This window comes from Engraulis encrasicolus, chromosome 24 (assembly GCF_034702125.1).
Source record: "Engraulis encrasicolus isolate BLACKSEA-1 chromosome 24, IST_EnEncr_1.0, whole genome shotgun sequence".
In the NCBI taxonomy this organism is placed as follows: domain Eukaryota; kingdom Metazoa; phylum Chordata; class Actinopteri; order Clupeiformes; family Engraulidae; genus Engraulis; species Engraulis encrasicolus.
In genome coordinates, this window is record NC_085880.1 from 97,501 (window position 1) to 111,492 (window position 13,992).

Here is a 13,992-nt window from a genome sequence, read left to right on the forward strand (position 1 = left end):
TCCACTGCCGCCAGGTCCCCCTCCACCACGCCTGGCAAGCCAAGGACAGTGGAACAAGTTTTTAAAAGTGCACTTTATCACACTCAGCAGTCATTCAATGCACTTAGAAATGTGTACTAAAATAAAATGTTACAGATATTCACCACACCTGACCAAGTCAAGGACCGTGATAACTTTTTACACTGTACTTTATGATCAATTCACTATAATAATCATTCAGTCAGTAAATCAAAAAGCATGTATTGATCACATTATCGTACTCAATAGTCATTCAATTTACTTAGGAATAAAAAATAAAAAAAACAGAAAAAAGATATCCACCACACCTGACAAGCAGTCATTTCACTATGCAGCAACCATTCAATTAACCAATCAATCAATCAATCAATCAATCAAAAAATATTTAGATAGCACGTCATACTCAACAGTCATTCAATGTGCTTAAAATGTACCGGTATATGATAATAGAATTAAAGAGCATTACTGACAGGATTGAAATTGGGTTAGGATCAGTTTGCACAACCATGTATTTCGCACACGCACACACAAACAATGAACAGACATGGACATATCTATATGGGCTATAAATAAACTTACTACATCATAGGCTACAGGCTTCCAAGAGAAGGACGTACTGAGGTAACAGCGCAGCACAACACAACACAACACAACAGGGACGTGCACAGGAATCTCAAAGGGCAGTTGCTCTAACCTGAAGAAAGGGTAACCCCCCCCCCCAAAAAAAAAAACCCATCAACAATGAGCGGCCTTCAGAATTTTTAGGAAACTGCACCATGGGTATTATTATTTTTAGTAGTAGTAGAAGTAGTATATTATTGTCATAATTATTAATATTATTTTATTGTATAGTATCCTGAATATGCGTACCATATGATATAACATGCTAGTTTTTAAACATGTAGGCCTACCTATTAATCATATCAGAGATGATCAGCCTTATGCCCACCTTCCCTAAATGTCTCCTGATCCACATTTCCTCATGTGTGGTATGTGGCTGCCCCTAAATTGAATGAAATTATGAGAAAAAGCCTTGATAGTTTTTAAACCTCAGTCACAGAGATGATCAGTCTTATGCCTACCTGCCCTATGTGCAGAGGTCTGTGGCTCTGAGTCATCCTCATCTTAAATGAAATGAAATGATGAGTAAATTAATAGGCTAAATATAAGGATGCTTAATCAATTAACCCACTGTCATCTTTATAATCCTTGCAGCAGCCAAAGTAGACTTTAAGTTATAATAAATAGAAATAGTTTAAAAATGGTTAAAAAGATCATGTAATTTGAATTTGAAATTTAATTAATAGGCATGTTCCATGATTAAAATGATGAATATTATATAGGAAAGCTAAAACAATAAGAATTCACAGGTTTAGGTCATTTGTTGGGTCTTTTGTAGCCTATATTAAAAATGTGTACTGTCGCTTTAAGAATGGACGAGCCGGCTTTCATTTCAGATCGCAAAGAACCGTGGCGTGGGAGCACCAGTTCTTATATGTTGCTCTGAAGCTCCGAGCTTCTCGCAGACTTTATAACCTTTTATTTTTATTACAGATATTTTAGTTAGTTCATGCACATTTTGTAGGCCTATGTCTTGAGAAGAACAGTAAACGTCAGTTATCACGTGGAGTGGATTTATTTCAATTACATGGACATTGACAGTGGAAACAGTATCTTTCGGTCGGAGAATATATCAGCGTAAGAAAAAGCACTTTCCTAGCGGTCTCACCAAGATCAAACCTCTACAATCCTGAAAAAAGATTCTCTGCCTCACCTGCACCTGTTCATTTTTTTCGCAGCCAACTCTGCAGAGATGTGCTTCCTTTAGCTAGCCTACCCCCTTAAGTTCTCTCTTGCTTAAAACGACATGTCATCTGCATGTTTCTTAGTTGGGTTAGCCTTCCACAAAACAACCTGAGCCATGTAAAACGTTGACAGCAAGCTAGCTGGCTGTCGTTTTTCGCCAATATCTGAACGTGGCACATCCCGGCTGTCAGATTATTTAGGATCACTAAACGTCCTAAACTCGAGATCGGCTTTAAGAGACATTAATTGTGATCATGTAGTTTAATACTGTGTAGTCTGCTGTGTTTCCAGCTCACCTCAGACCGTCAGGGCAGTCGCTCTACTCCCACGACATCTTCGACATCTTTTGCGTCTCTGCCCTGGTCGCATGCATGCTTGTTTCCCCCTCCCTCCCACGTAGAGCTGCGCGTGCCCCCCCGCAAACGCGCATGCTGCCCCTCCCTTTGCCTATCTCTCGAGGTGCAGGTGAATCTGAATTTGAAAACTTAATTTAGGAGGCTTCAATCAAAAATACGAATTGCAAAGCAAATCAGTTGAAACATGAAATCTTAGCCTATTTTTCCGAGGCATATCTACTGTAGGCTACAGCTGGCTGTCGGGTTTTTTTGCTACCTAAACGTGGCGCTGGCTGGCTGTCAGATGTATGATAACTAAAAGTTCTAAACTCAACATTGTATTAGAGAGGTTGATTGTGAGCATATTTTGTACCCTAATATGTAGACTGTGTGTAGGGCTCTAGCCGACACCCAGACATCTTCAAAATCTTTCGTGTGTCTTATAGGCGCTCAAGCGCCTGTCGCGTGCCTTCTCCCTCCACCGGAGTTGTTGCGCCTACCTACCTCACATCGCTCGTGCCCATTCTCGACGGGTCTGATGAATTTGTATGACTGACTTAAGTCTTTATTGTACTAAACTTCAATCAAAATGAATTATAAAGAAATCAAATGATATTGAAATATGCAATTATAATTGCCATATTATTTTCCCCTCCCTTGGAAGGGCAATATCAGCCAATGTGGGCAAAAGGGCCGTTGCTCGGGCACCGTGGGCAACTATGCTGTGCACGTGCCTGCAACACAACACAACACAGGGGCAGTGTGAGGTCAGCAACTGCCAGCGAGGGTGTGTGCCTTACCGCACACCATGAGACAAGAACTCAATACAAACAACCTATTCTTCCTTCTTGTTTATGCTGCTTGAATGGTTGATGTTTCAACTGGCTCTCAAAAAGCATACAAATGTCATTTCTAAAACGTTTATATAATCTTTTGACAAACTGACATTCAGTCAGTCAGTCAGTCAGTCAGTCAGTCAGTCAGTCAGTCAGTCAGTCAGTCAGTCAGTCAGTCAGTCAGTCAGTCAGTCAGTCGCACGCACGCACGCACGCACGCACGCACGCACGCACGCACGCACGCGCACACGCGCACACGCACACACGCACACACGCACACACGCACACACGCACACACGCACACACACACACACACACACACTTCCTCTGTCTCCCTCACGGTCGAGCGAAGCCTAGACCTCCATCAGCTGCCCTGATACAGCGGTAAGCGGCCCCTGGTACTGTAAAGCTTACAAACAAAAACACACAGACAGCTTCTAGTAGTGACTTTCTGCCCCGGGCATCGTCACACGTTTAAAAAAAAGAAAAGAAAACACAGGTAAGCTAGCTACAGTGTTCTACTAACTACAGTAACACCAACATGGGACTCGAGGAAAGGTCCCGGGTAGCCTGGCGACTAAGCGTTGCATTCTATAGCCTAGTTCTGGAAAAAGTGCTTTCTGGCCCCGGCTTCATGTCACACTGTAATACTGCCCGCCATTGTTCTCATCCCACCACCACGGCAAGGGCACAATGGCACGCATTTACAAAAAAAAAACCCTCCAGAAATGCTAGAGACACAAACAAAAGAGGTGTGTGTGTGTGTGTGTGTGTGTGTGTGTGTGTGTGTGTGTGTGTGTGTGCATCTGCGCATCTGCATGTGTTTGCGAGAAGGTCTAGATGAGGATCTTTTTTTCAGAGCAATGAATTGGTGTGTGTGTGTTTATGTGTGTGTGTGTGTGTGTGTGTGTGTGTGTGTGTGTGTGTGTGTGTGTGTGTGTGGGCTTGTGCCAAACTCCCCGTCTGCATTTCTCCTTTCTCGATGCCCAGCCCAGAGCCCTTCCCAGCCCCAGCCCGGCCCAGCTAAACAGCCTGCCACGATCCTTCTTCCCAGCGCTCTGAAAGCAGAAACACATGCACTCCCTCCCTTCCTCTACACAGACCTATTCCTTTCACATGTGAAATAGCTCAAACACAGATCACTGAAAACTCAAACAGAAACAGAGGGTACTGCTGAAAAGCATGGGAAGATTCAGTCCCTTTATCCAGGTTATCCTCTGGTCTCACAGAATTTGACAAGTCAACATACAGTAAGCAGCTCATCTTCAACAATGAGACAATATATTTGCCCATAAATGGACATAAAAGTAGGACATTTTTGTAAAGAAAATTGTGGCTTTGATCTGAAAAATGCAGTGTAGATTTTCTCTTTCTTTCTTTCTTTCTTTCTTTCTTTGCCTCAAAATGAGGTCAGGTCAAACCCTCTCTCATTCACACACATACTGCTTTTGAATTACTGTAGTAAAAACCTGATGGCCTTTCCACTGATGGAAACAGGCCTGGTGAAAGTGAGGCTTGCTTTGCACCGTCTCCAACACGGCACCTGTCATATCTACTGCTGTACGCGTCTTGCCACTCTAATGACAGCTACTGTAGTGGGTGCGCGCATGTGTAGTGACTTACTGACCCAAACCCTCAACTGTCACAGCTGAAGTAACCACAGGACAGTGCTGGTCTGCAACAATGTATACTCTATGCTGAAAAACGGGGTTGATGTGAATCGTGAAAATCAAGGCAATGTTACTTTGCACCACAGCATCTTTGCATGCATGTTTATACAACACCTAAGTGCCTGTCAGTTGCAGATGTATGCTGCTATAACGCCAGCCAGTGAGAACATAGATGCACTGTGAAGTGATTTTAACCCACCTCTCCTGCTTAAATGACAGTTGATGTAACATGCAAGTGATAAGATGAGAGATAGTGTGTACACTCTGTGGTAGCTCCACAGCTTTTTACTCCGAAAAGGCCTGTGTGAAAACACGAGATCTCTAGTCCTCAAGGTCTATGAGTTGGTTGTACATGTGCACAACTGTTATTACTAGTGAGCTAGTGAGTGTGTGGGTGTGTATGAGTGTAGCAGAGGCCAACTAGCAGAGTTCGGCATGGAACGTTAGTAAACCTCCCTCCCGAAGCCTCAATACAGTGTGGTACCGTTGGGCAATCGGACTGGCCCTTTAGCTCAGCACGCTCGTACTGTGACTCCCATTGCCAAACCGATGTAGTTGACGAGGTGGCAGGTTCGCGCCCCGAGGGGGACGAACTGTGCAGGAACACCTCCGTCACATGGATACTCTATTGCATATGTCGCAAAAAAAATTCAAAGATGCACTGTGTAGGATGGTGGTCAGTCGTAGGTATTGTAACTATGCTGCTCATTGAAACTGTGCTTTTCATAATGAATACTTGGAATTTGAAGGAGGTGGTAAGTATTCTTGAAAAAGGTAACATTTGTGAACGGGCAGCATGAAATCTGAGAAGAAACTCCAAAGATATTACACAGTGCACCTTTAAATAGTGAAAAACAGGAGCAGTGTACCTCTGTCTAGCACCTGTGAGACAGCCGATGAAAACGTATAAATAAAATCTAGTGACCAGCTAAGGCAGATACACCAAAGCAAGAAAAGTGCAAGTTGACACAGTACAAGTTTGCCATGTATTTCTTATGACGATGCTCTCAACAACAGATCTGACATCAACACAGCTGGGATCAACACCAGTGACATTAGAGCCTACTGGTTCTTCAACACCTTTGTGAGCTAGAGTGCCTAGCTTCCTGATCCTCTGAGCACTGTGTGTGAGAGTTTCAATGGTGCAGTCGCGCACAGGCACAGGCACAGGCACAGGCACAGACACAGACACAGACACAGACACAGACACAACCATCTCAGCCTTGACTGTGGCTTAAATGGCTAAGGCACCATGCTGTTACGTTGGGGACCAGAGTAAGATTCCGGCTCAAGGTCAGTTCCGGTCCAATCCTCTCCAACCCTGTTTCTCTCCATTTGCTTGCTGACACCATCTCACCCAGTCCTATCAAGTAAAGCCATAAACCCCTCCCCTAAAAAATCCAACTCATTTTCCACGATTTGCCAACATCTAGAAACTAGTTTAACTTTATACATGATTAATTTTGCTGTCTGAACATGCACAGGCCCCAGGCGATAACTGACATGCATTTGTCTGCTGCAGAGAGGGACTGACTGAAAAGAAAGGGGAGTTCAAGAAGACGTAGTTGGGCAGGTGCATAGGATATTATCCAGAAAGTCAAAGAATGCGCGCACATCAGTGGCACAGGTGCTGGACCAAACGTAAGATAACTGAAAAGAAAGTGCCATTAAATATTTGGGAGCATTTAACAGCATAGGATATTATCCCAGTGGGGTTGTCATTCAATTGTAGAGAGATCCCGCACACTTCATTCCACCAACAAACTTTAATGCAACGTTTCGGTCATCCGACCTTCTTTACTTTACCTGAAGAAGGTCAGATGACCGAAGCATTGTATTAAAAGTTTGCTGGTGGAATGGACAGTGTGAGAAAAGAAATTCAAAAGAGCCACAAAGGCAAACTTGTCAGCCACTAGTTGCCAGGTAAGTAAAATTGCAAACTGTGACTGCAGTATGGCATCTTTACGAGCACTCTTAAAATTAAATTGAATTAAAGCAGCAAAACTTAACAAGCAAACTGACTGAGGCTAGGTTGTGCAGACTTGCATGGTCACACAAACAATAATGGCAACACAACCAGAGTCAGTCAACAAAGCGAGTGTTGTTACATTCGTGAACGAATCAATTTTATTTGAACGGCACCTAGAAGTGAGCAATACCGAATCACAGCTGGGGGAGCCATTCTTCCGTTAATTTGCGGCACGCACGCACGCACGCACGCACGCACGCACGCACGCACGCACGCACACATACACGCACACGACAGAAGCAGTGTTTAGAAGGAGGAATCGTTTGAAAACTGGAATTGTTTGGAAACATAACCTAGAGGTGGTCAAAATGCTATCTTCTTAACACTGAATAAATAAAAGACGTTCAAAAAGAGCCATTTTATGAACTGCTCTTTGAAAGGAACAGGCCACTATGATCCGGATCCCGTCAAAGAGCCTGAAATCCAAACTCTTAAACAAATCTGAATGTCTGAGCACCAGCATGCTCCTACCAAACATGCATCTGACATGTGTGCTCTCTTCATCAGTGGAGCCACAGGAAGGTGGGCAACATATGGTAGGTCGGGGAAAAAAACCCAGAACCAAACAAGGAGGCCTCTTGTATGACCCAAAGACCCAACAGCCCTGGCAGTGAGGAGAGGAGAGGAGGAGAAGAGAAGAGGGGGAAGAGAGGAAAGGAGAGGGGAGCCAAATGCACTCCTAACCACATTACATTCAAGGTATTGCGTGTTCAAAACAGCACTTTCAAATAGGGGTGTAAATCACAGCCTCCATGACGATACGATTCAATATCGATTCGATATCTTATTATTCGATCCGATGCGATTATTTTTGATACTCACGAATGCCCCACAATACGACACAACACGATTGAATTCGACTTTTTTTCAATTACTTGTCCACTTCTACTAGGTTATGGAGCTAGGGCATTGGGCAGGGGCCAGCGATTCGATTATTTGCGATACTTAAGAATGCCCCACGATACGATGAGATTCGATTGTCAGATTATATTGTGATATATCGACACATTCGATTTCGATTATTATTTACACCCTACTTTCAACGCTGATGCAACCGACCCAACCAAACCAAGCCCACCCCCAGGGTCTAATCTTTGCATTATGTGGAAATTAAAATTAAAAATTCTTTTTTAACCCAAAAAATAGTCTTTGAAGCAGCATCGTCCACAGAAGCTTCTTTTATACACTGAAACATGGGAACATATGCAGTGTTTACACTGATTAATCAGCAGGGCTTATGGGGCAGTAGGTAAGAGGCACAGTCTTCTCCGGTGGATAGCTAGTACAAAAGCAACATTCATCTTCTGTGACACAAGTTTCAACAAATGGCTGGTGGTCACTGAAAAAAATGTTGGAAAGAGTACTGGTTTGGTACCAGACAGAGAGAGAGACAGAGAGAGAGACAGAGAGAGAGACAGAGAGAGAGACAGAGACAGAGAGACAGAGACAGAGACAGAGACTGCACGCACGCACGCACGCACGCACGAACGCACGCACGAACGCACGCACGCACGCACGCACGCACGCACGCACGAACGCACGTCTTCGCATTATATAGTGAAGTCATGGTGAAGTTAATGTAAACATAGCAGGAGGAGAGAGGGAGGCGAGAGGGTGAAGCCAGCTAGCGGGTCGGGAAGCCTTAAGTGCAATCAGAGGAAGGAATCTGGGCAGCTGCTGCTGTTGCCGCTTTGCTCTTCTACTCAAACAGACGGGCGGAATGTGTGTTTTTATTTCTCTCTCCACTCTCTCTCCTTCGATTTCGATCCCTCGCGATATCCCTCTCCCTCTGCTCTCTTCCTCCACCGCTCCCTCTCTACATCCCTCTGCTCTCTCTCCTTCTATGCCTCCCGCCCTTTATCCCTCGCTTTCGAGAGGCGCTGCGTGAAAACAGCTTGAAGTGGAGCAGAACTCGGGAGTGAGTTTCAGCTTGTCCCCCCACCCCAAAGCAGGCATTTGTGTGTGTGTGTGTGTGTGTGTGTGTGTGTGTGTGTGTGTGTGTGTGTGTGTGTGTGTGTGTGTGTGTGTCTTTAATGACAGGGAGCAGTAGAGAGGTGGATTAAATAGGATTACTCAGCAGTCACCTCGGCTCTCAAAAGATGCAGTGTCTGAAATGTCTCGAGATATGTGTCTGTATGTGCCTCTGTGTGTGTGTGTGTGTGTATGTGTGTGGGCCTACGGTGTGCGTGTGTGTGTGTGTGTGTCTGTGTAGACACTTGTGCGTGTGTATTTGCAAGCATGCGAGTGTGTCAGTGTGGATGTGTGCTAGTCAGTGTGTGTGGGTGTGTGTAGACACTTGTGCGTGTGTATTTGCAAGCATGTGAGTATGTCAGTGTGGATGTGTGCGAGTCAGTGTGTGTGTGTGTGTGTGTGTGTTTAGACACTTGTGCGTGTGTATTTGCAAGCATGCGAGTGTGTCAGTGTGGATGTGTGCGAGTCAGTGTGTGTGTGTGTGTATAGACACTTGTGTGTGTGTGTGTGTGTGTGTATTTGCAAGCATGGGAGTGTGTCAGTGTGGATGTGTGCGAGTCAGTGTGTGTGTGTGTGTGTGTGTGTGTGTGTGTGTGTGTGTGTGTGTGTGTGTGTGTGTGTGTGTATCTCTCTATACATGTGTTCAACAAGAACATCAACAAGAAGTTACACAACAAAAAAGGTGGGCAAGTCCGTCTTCTATAGGTTGCCAAATTCCAGACCGACACAGGAGCCCAAACACATGCACACACAGCACGCCACTATTGGTCTGACTAGCTGGCATGCTTGTTTATTTTCATCTGCTTCACGAGACTGTTATTTTTATCTACATGTCCCCTTGGCCCAGTCCCCAACCTATACCAGGGCTATTGGTGAAGGACAGCAATATGAGTGCATGTACATGGAGGTCTGTACACTAGCACGGAATGAAGATTGATTTATACAAGCACTGTATACAACTGTGGCCTAGTTCAATATTAGTGGGTAAACAGGACATTTAAAAAGACATCTCCTGAACCAGTTTTGTAGTACAGGCCCCAGATCATGAAAAGTTAAGTCAAGAGGTAAATCATCTAATAGCAGAGCCTGGAGTCCTCATTTTTTTTAAAGAAAAGCTCTTGTATTAGATTATTTACCTCTTAACTTAACCTTAATTTATCTTGAACCAGCTTTGTAGTATAGGCCCAGCAGCAACAGTCTCTCAAACTACATGCATGGCATGGAATGTACAATGTCCTTGAACAGCTAATGTGCTTCCTATACTAACAAACAAACAAAACAAATAATCATCATAACTATCCTCTGGGAAAATGGCAGTAATAAACAATATCTTTGAGTAATTACTTCCTAATTAACAACTACTTCTACAAATTATTTCTTCTTATTATTCTTATTTCTTATTATAATTATAAAAAATGTACTAAAGAGCGAGAAAAAACCAAGAGCAATACCAATTTCATCATAACCTGTGCAAAGCATCTACAGGGAAGAAGACTCTCAGGCAAACACAAGCTGACTCGACATTTTGCTCACAGCCTGTGCATGTCTGAGAGTTGTTTAAATTATCCTACAAGTAAACAGACAGGCTGGTCTGTGTGTAGCGTACCTAGCCTAGCCTACTGAGGTGGGTGCTAGCTCATATTGACTTCAGAGAATAAAGCTTGGTCACCACCGTTATCAGTTCTACCACAGAAGTAGTAAATTGGTGGTCAAAAGTGAGTTACAATAGCCCCATAATGCACGCCGTTCCACCAGTGGAACGCTGTAATAAGTTAGTCATTGAAAAATGAAATACCATAGTACTACACTAACTATGACATAACACAGCATTTGGCAATGAACTACGACTTGGTCAATGCCATTCTGGTGACAGCAAATTTATAACGCCATATCTTCGCAGGCTAAAACATCTAATATTGTGCAGGGTACCCGGTTGATGAGCTGTGGTGCCTTCTCTCTCTCAGGCTATTATAAGGCATGCAATTTGCAGGCTAATAATACAAGCAGAGGTGTTAATCCTCAGTGTACTTATTTATTCCTGAGAAATTGGCATTGGCATCTCTGCAAATGTGACTGCCGAGTGGAGCTAGCAGAAAATAACCAACCAATATCATTTCACTAATATCTTATGTTCCCTCCACATATTGAGGGCAACACAATAAGAGACAATATTTTACTCCATTAAAAAAGCCCTCTCTGGTGGTAAGGCTGACTAGCATCCAGCGCCAGCTAAAAAACTCTGAAATGGACATATCTTTGGTCTGACAAACATCTATTTCAGGACAATAGTTGTACTTTTCTTCTGTCTGAAAAACAGGGCTGACTGACATCTCTGAAGGTATGGTTCCTTAAGTCAGGCTCAAACTACATAACTATCGGCCCGATTCTAGGCTGAAAACCCCCCTTACGTCAATCGGTGGAACATAACCGCGCAGGACCATCGCAAGCGATTGTGGGGCAAGATTTCCTTGTTGTGACCGTCGTTCTAAGAGAGAATTTTGCAGATCATAGATATCAAACACGGTTTCATATTTATGACTCGAAATAGAATATTGTTGTGCATTATCTCTGTGTTTATGATCAGGAATAAGATTGACCATTGCGCAATCCGACATCAAAATCGGACACAAAATCTGAAGTCATGTACGTAGTTTGAGCCTGGCTTTAGATTCCAGCAAAACAGCTAAACAACAGATCAAGGGTTTGTGCAATTATGTGGACCAACTGTGGCGATGCATCATTTTTACTTTCTAAAATACAGGGATGACGTTTTTGTATATATGGCCAACCAATCCAGCACTTGTGGAAACAAAAAAAAACAAAAAACATATCACCTATAGAAACGCATTAAGAAAAAAACACAACAAGCAACATCCAGCACAACTGAGATGCTTTCCCAACACATACCTGCGCAAGCGTTGAGAAAGAGCCAGTCGGCCCTGCGCATACGATTCCGGATCTGCTTGAGTTTCTTAAAGTCCACCTCCTGCTCCTCGCCCCCCACGCCCCCTCCGGCCGCCAGCTCGATGCGCTGGAACTCCATGGTGCGAGGCTCCGAGTCCGACAGCAGCCGGCCCGAGGAGGGCGGAGAGGTCCTCCGGGTGCCGCCAGTGCCGATGCCGATGCTGGAGCCGCTGCAGCCCACCCCTCCGCCTATCCGCCATCGCTCGCGGTCCTGCTCGTTGATGGTGGGCGAGGAGGACGGCGGCGGGCTGAGGGCCATGGTGCCCATGGTGGTGACGATGCCGGTGGCGGTGGTGCCACCGCTGCCGACGGCCTCGCTGGGCTCCGGGGAGCTGCCCGAGGGGGGCGTGAGGTGGTTGGGCCGCGGGTGGTCGCACATGACGCAGCGGCGCGTCTTGGGCCAGTTCTCGTAGGTGCAGGCGGCGCAGGACCAGTGCTGGCCCACGAACTGGGTGGTGTTGATGCGGTTGCGGTCGTTGCGCTCCTCGCACGGGTCCGGGGCCTGCGGGGTGGTCTGTGGGGGTGGGCTGATGGATGGGGGGCCAGGGGAGATCCTTTGCTGCTGCTGCTGGGACTGCTGTATTAACGCCGGCTGTTGCTGTTGCTGCTGCTGTTGTTGTTGTTGTTGGGGTGGGACACCAGGTGTGCTGGAAGTCTGGGGTGACTCACCAGGACTTCTGGACCTGGGTGCAGGCGGAGGGGGTGGGGGTGATGGGGAGCTTCTCTGTTGCTGCTGCTGCTGCTGCTGCTGCTGCTGTTGTTGTATTTGCTGCTGCTGCTGTTGCTGTTGTTGCTGCTGCTGCTGCTGTAGTTGTAGTTGATGCCTCTGGCTCAGGCACTGCGTGCAGCGGATGGCGCGGGGCCAGTTTAGGTAGGTGCACATCTGGCACGACCACTTAGTGGTGCTCTCGGGGGCCTCGTCGGCCAGCCGCACCCGGGGCCGAGCGCTCGAGTCCGGGCAGATGAGCAGGCTGGAGCCCTGCGTGGTGGAGCTCTGCGTGGAGCTCTGCGTGGAGACCCCACCTCCACCTCCACCCCCACCACCACCACTACCCCCTAGCGCCAGAGGGTCCCAGGGCGACTGGCCGGCGTCCAGGGCCGGCGTGATCTTGTAGGGCTCCTCGGTGATGATGGGCCCGCCGGGCCTCTGGGCGCGGCACATGGTGCACTTGATAGCGGACGGCCAGTTCTCGTAGGTGCAGTACTCACACGCCCACTTGATGGCCGACTCGCTCATCCTCGCTCCGGCGCGCCCCTCAGCTCGCTCCCTCCTCCTCCACCCACGGGCAGGGGACCAGGCTGGCTGGCCACACACGCCCTCTCGCACACTGCACGGCAGACAGAGGAAGAAGAAGAAGAAGAAGAAGAAGAAGAAGAAGAAGAAGAAGAAAACACACTCAATTAGATTCTAGAGAGCTGTTGCACCGCTGCTTCCATTATTGGGTCTGCACCACCGTGCTTGTGGCTCGGTCAGTGCATAATACTGACTGCGGTGTGATCCCTTTCACATCTGCAAACAAATCAAACATCGGCCTGACTGGCATTATTGGCCCAATCAATATTTATCTTGGCTTCCCATGATGCATTGCAAAAAGAGCTTTTGGCTCAGAATCAAGTGGACCAATAGCAGCAGCCCTTCTTTTTGGAGGTCTGAAGCTCCTTAACCTACGGTGCAACACAGTTGGACTGACGCCTTCACACGTGAATTGAAGAAAGAGCTTTCAGCCTGAATAGACCATTTACTGTGTTCCGCTGTTGTTGTTGTTGTTGTTGTTGTTGTTTTTGTGTGTGTGTGTGTCTTTACCCTGGACAAGGAGAATGTGTCGGATGAACTATGCTCAAGTGCATTGCATAATACCCATTTGGAGGAGAATGGGTAATCCACCTAGCCCACTGTTACAAGGAGAATGGGTCGGGTGAACCAATATCCACCTGCATAATAGTGCCCATTTGTAATCCAGCCTGCTCAATTTTTTTGGATTGGATTAAAAAGGAAAGTATGCGAACCAGTTAAAAAACTGTCAAATCAGCAGCACTGCGCTTTCCTCAAAGATCAATCACGTTAATCGCGATTAACGTTGCTATTAAGATATTAAGACCCATTACGATATTAATCACATTATACCTGCGGGGCAATTAAAGCTAATGGAGCACAACAAAGCAATGTACATCGGATGGTAGTAAAAGTGTCAGGCCAGGGCAGAGATCCCTGCCGCCTGCACACGAGCGAGGACAATGAAACAAGACAGACAGCCATTGGCCTTGACTGATACCTGCTGTCAGAGTAACAGACACAGACAGGCTGATTACTTCTGCTCTGTTCGAGCTGCCAAATGCCAGTATGCAGAGACACGCACACTCGG

At 46.1% G+C, this 13,992-nt stretch overlaps 1 protein-coding gene across 2 annotated transcripts in view; it reads right to left on the reverse strand.

Annotated features, from left to right (window-relative positions):
- Positions 1-13,992, reverse strand: part of LOC134440874 (ubiquitin thioesterase ZRANB1-like) — a 48,412-nt gene that overhangs the window by 29,864 nt on the left and 4,556 nt on the right. For both annotated transcript variants that reach the window (XM_063191029.1, XM_063191028.1), the window contains exons 2-3: positions 11,573-12,957; positions 1-31 (exon numbers count right to left, since the gene is read on the reverse strand). The exon at positions 1-31 is cut by the window's left edge. In XM_063191029.1, the coding sequence (XP_063047099.1) occupies positions 1-31; positions 11,573-12,866 (1,325 nt within the window). In that variant the 5' untranslated portion in view covers positions 12,867-12,957. The remainder of the gene's footprint in view (positions 32-11,572; positions 12,958-13,992) is intronic.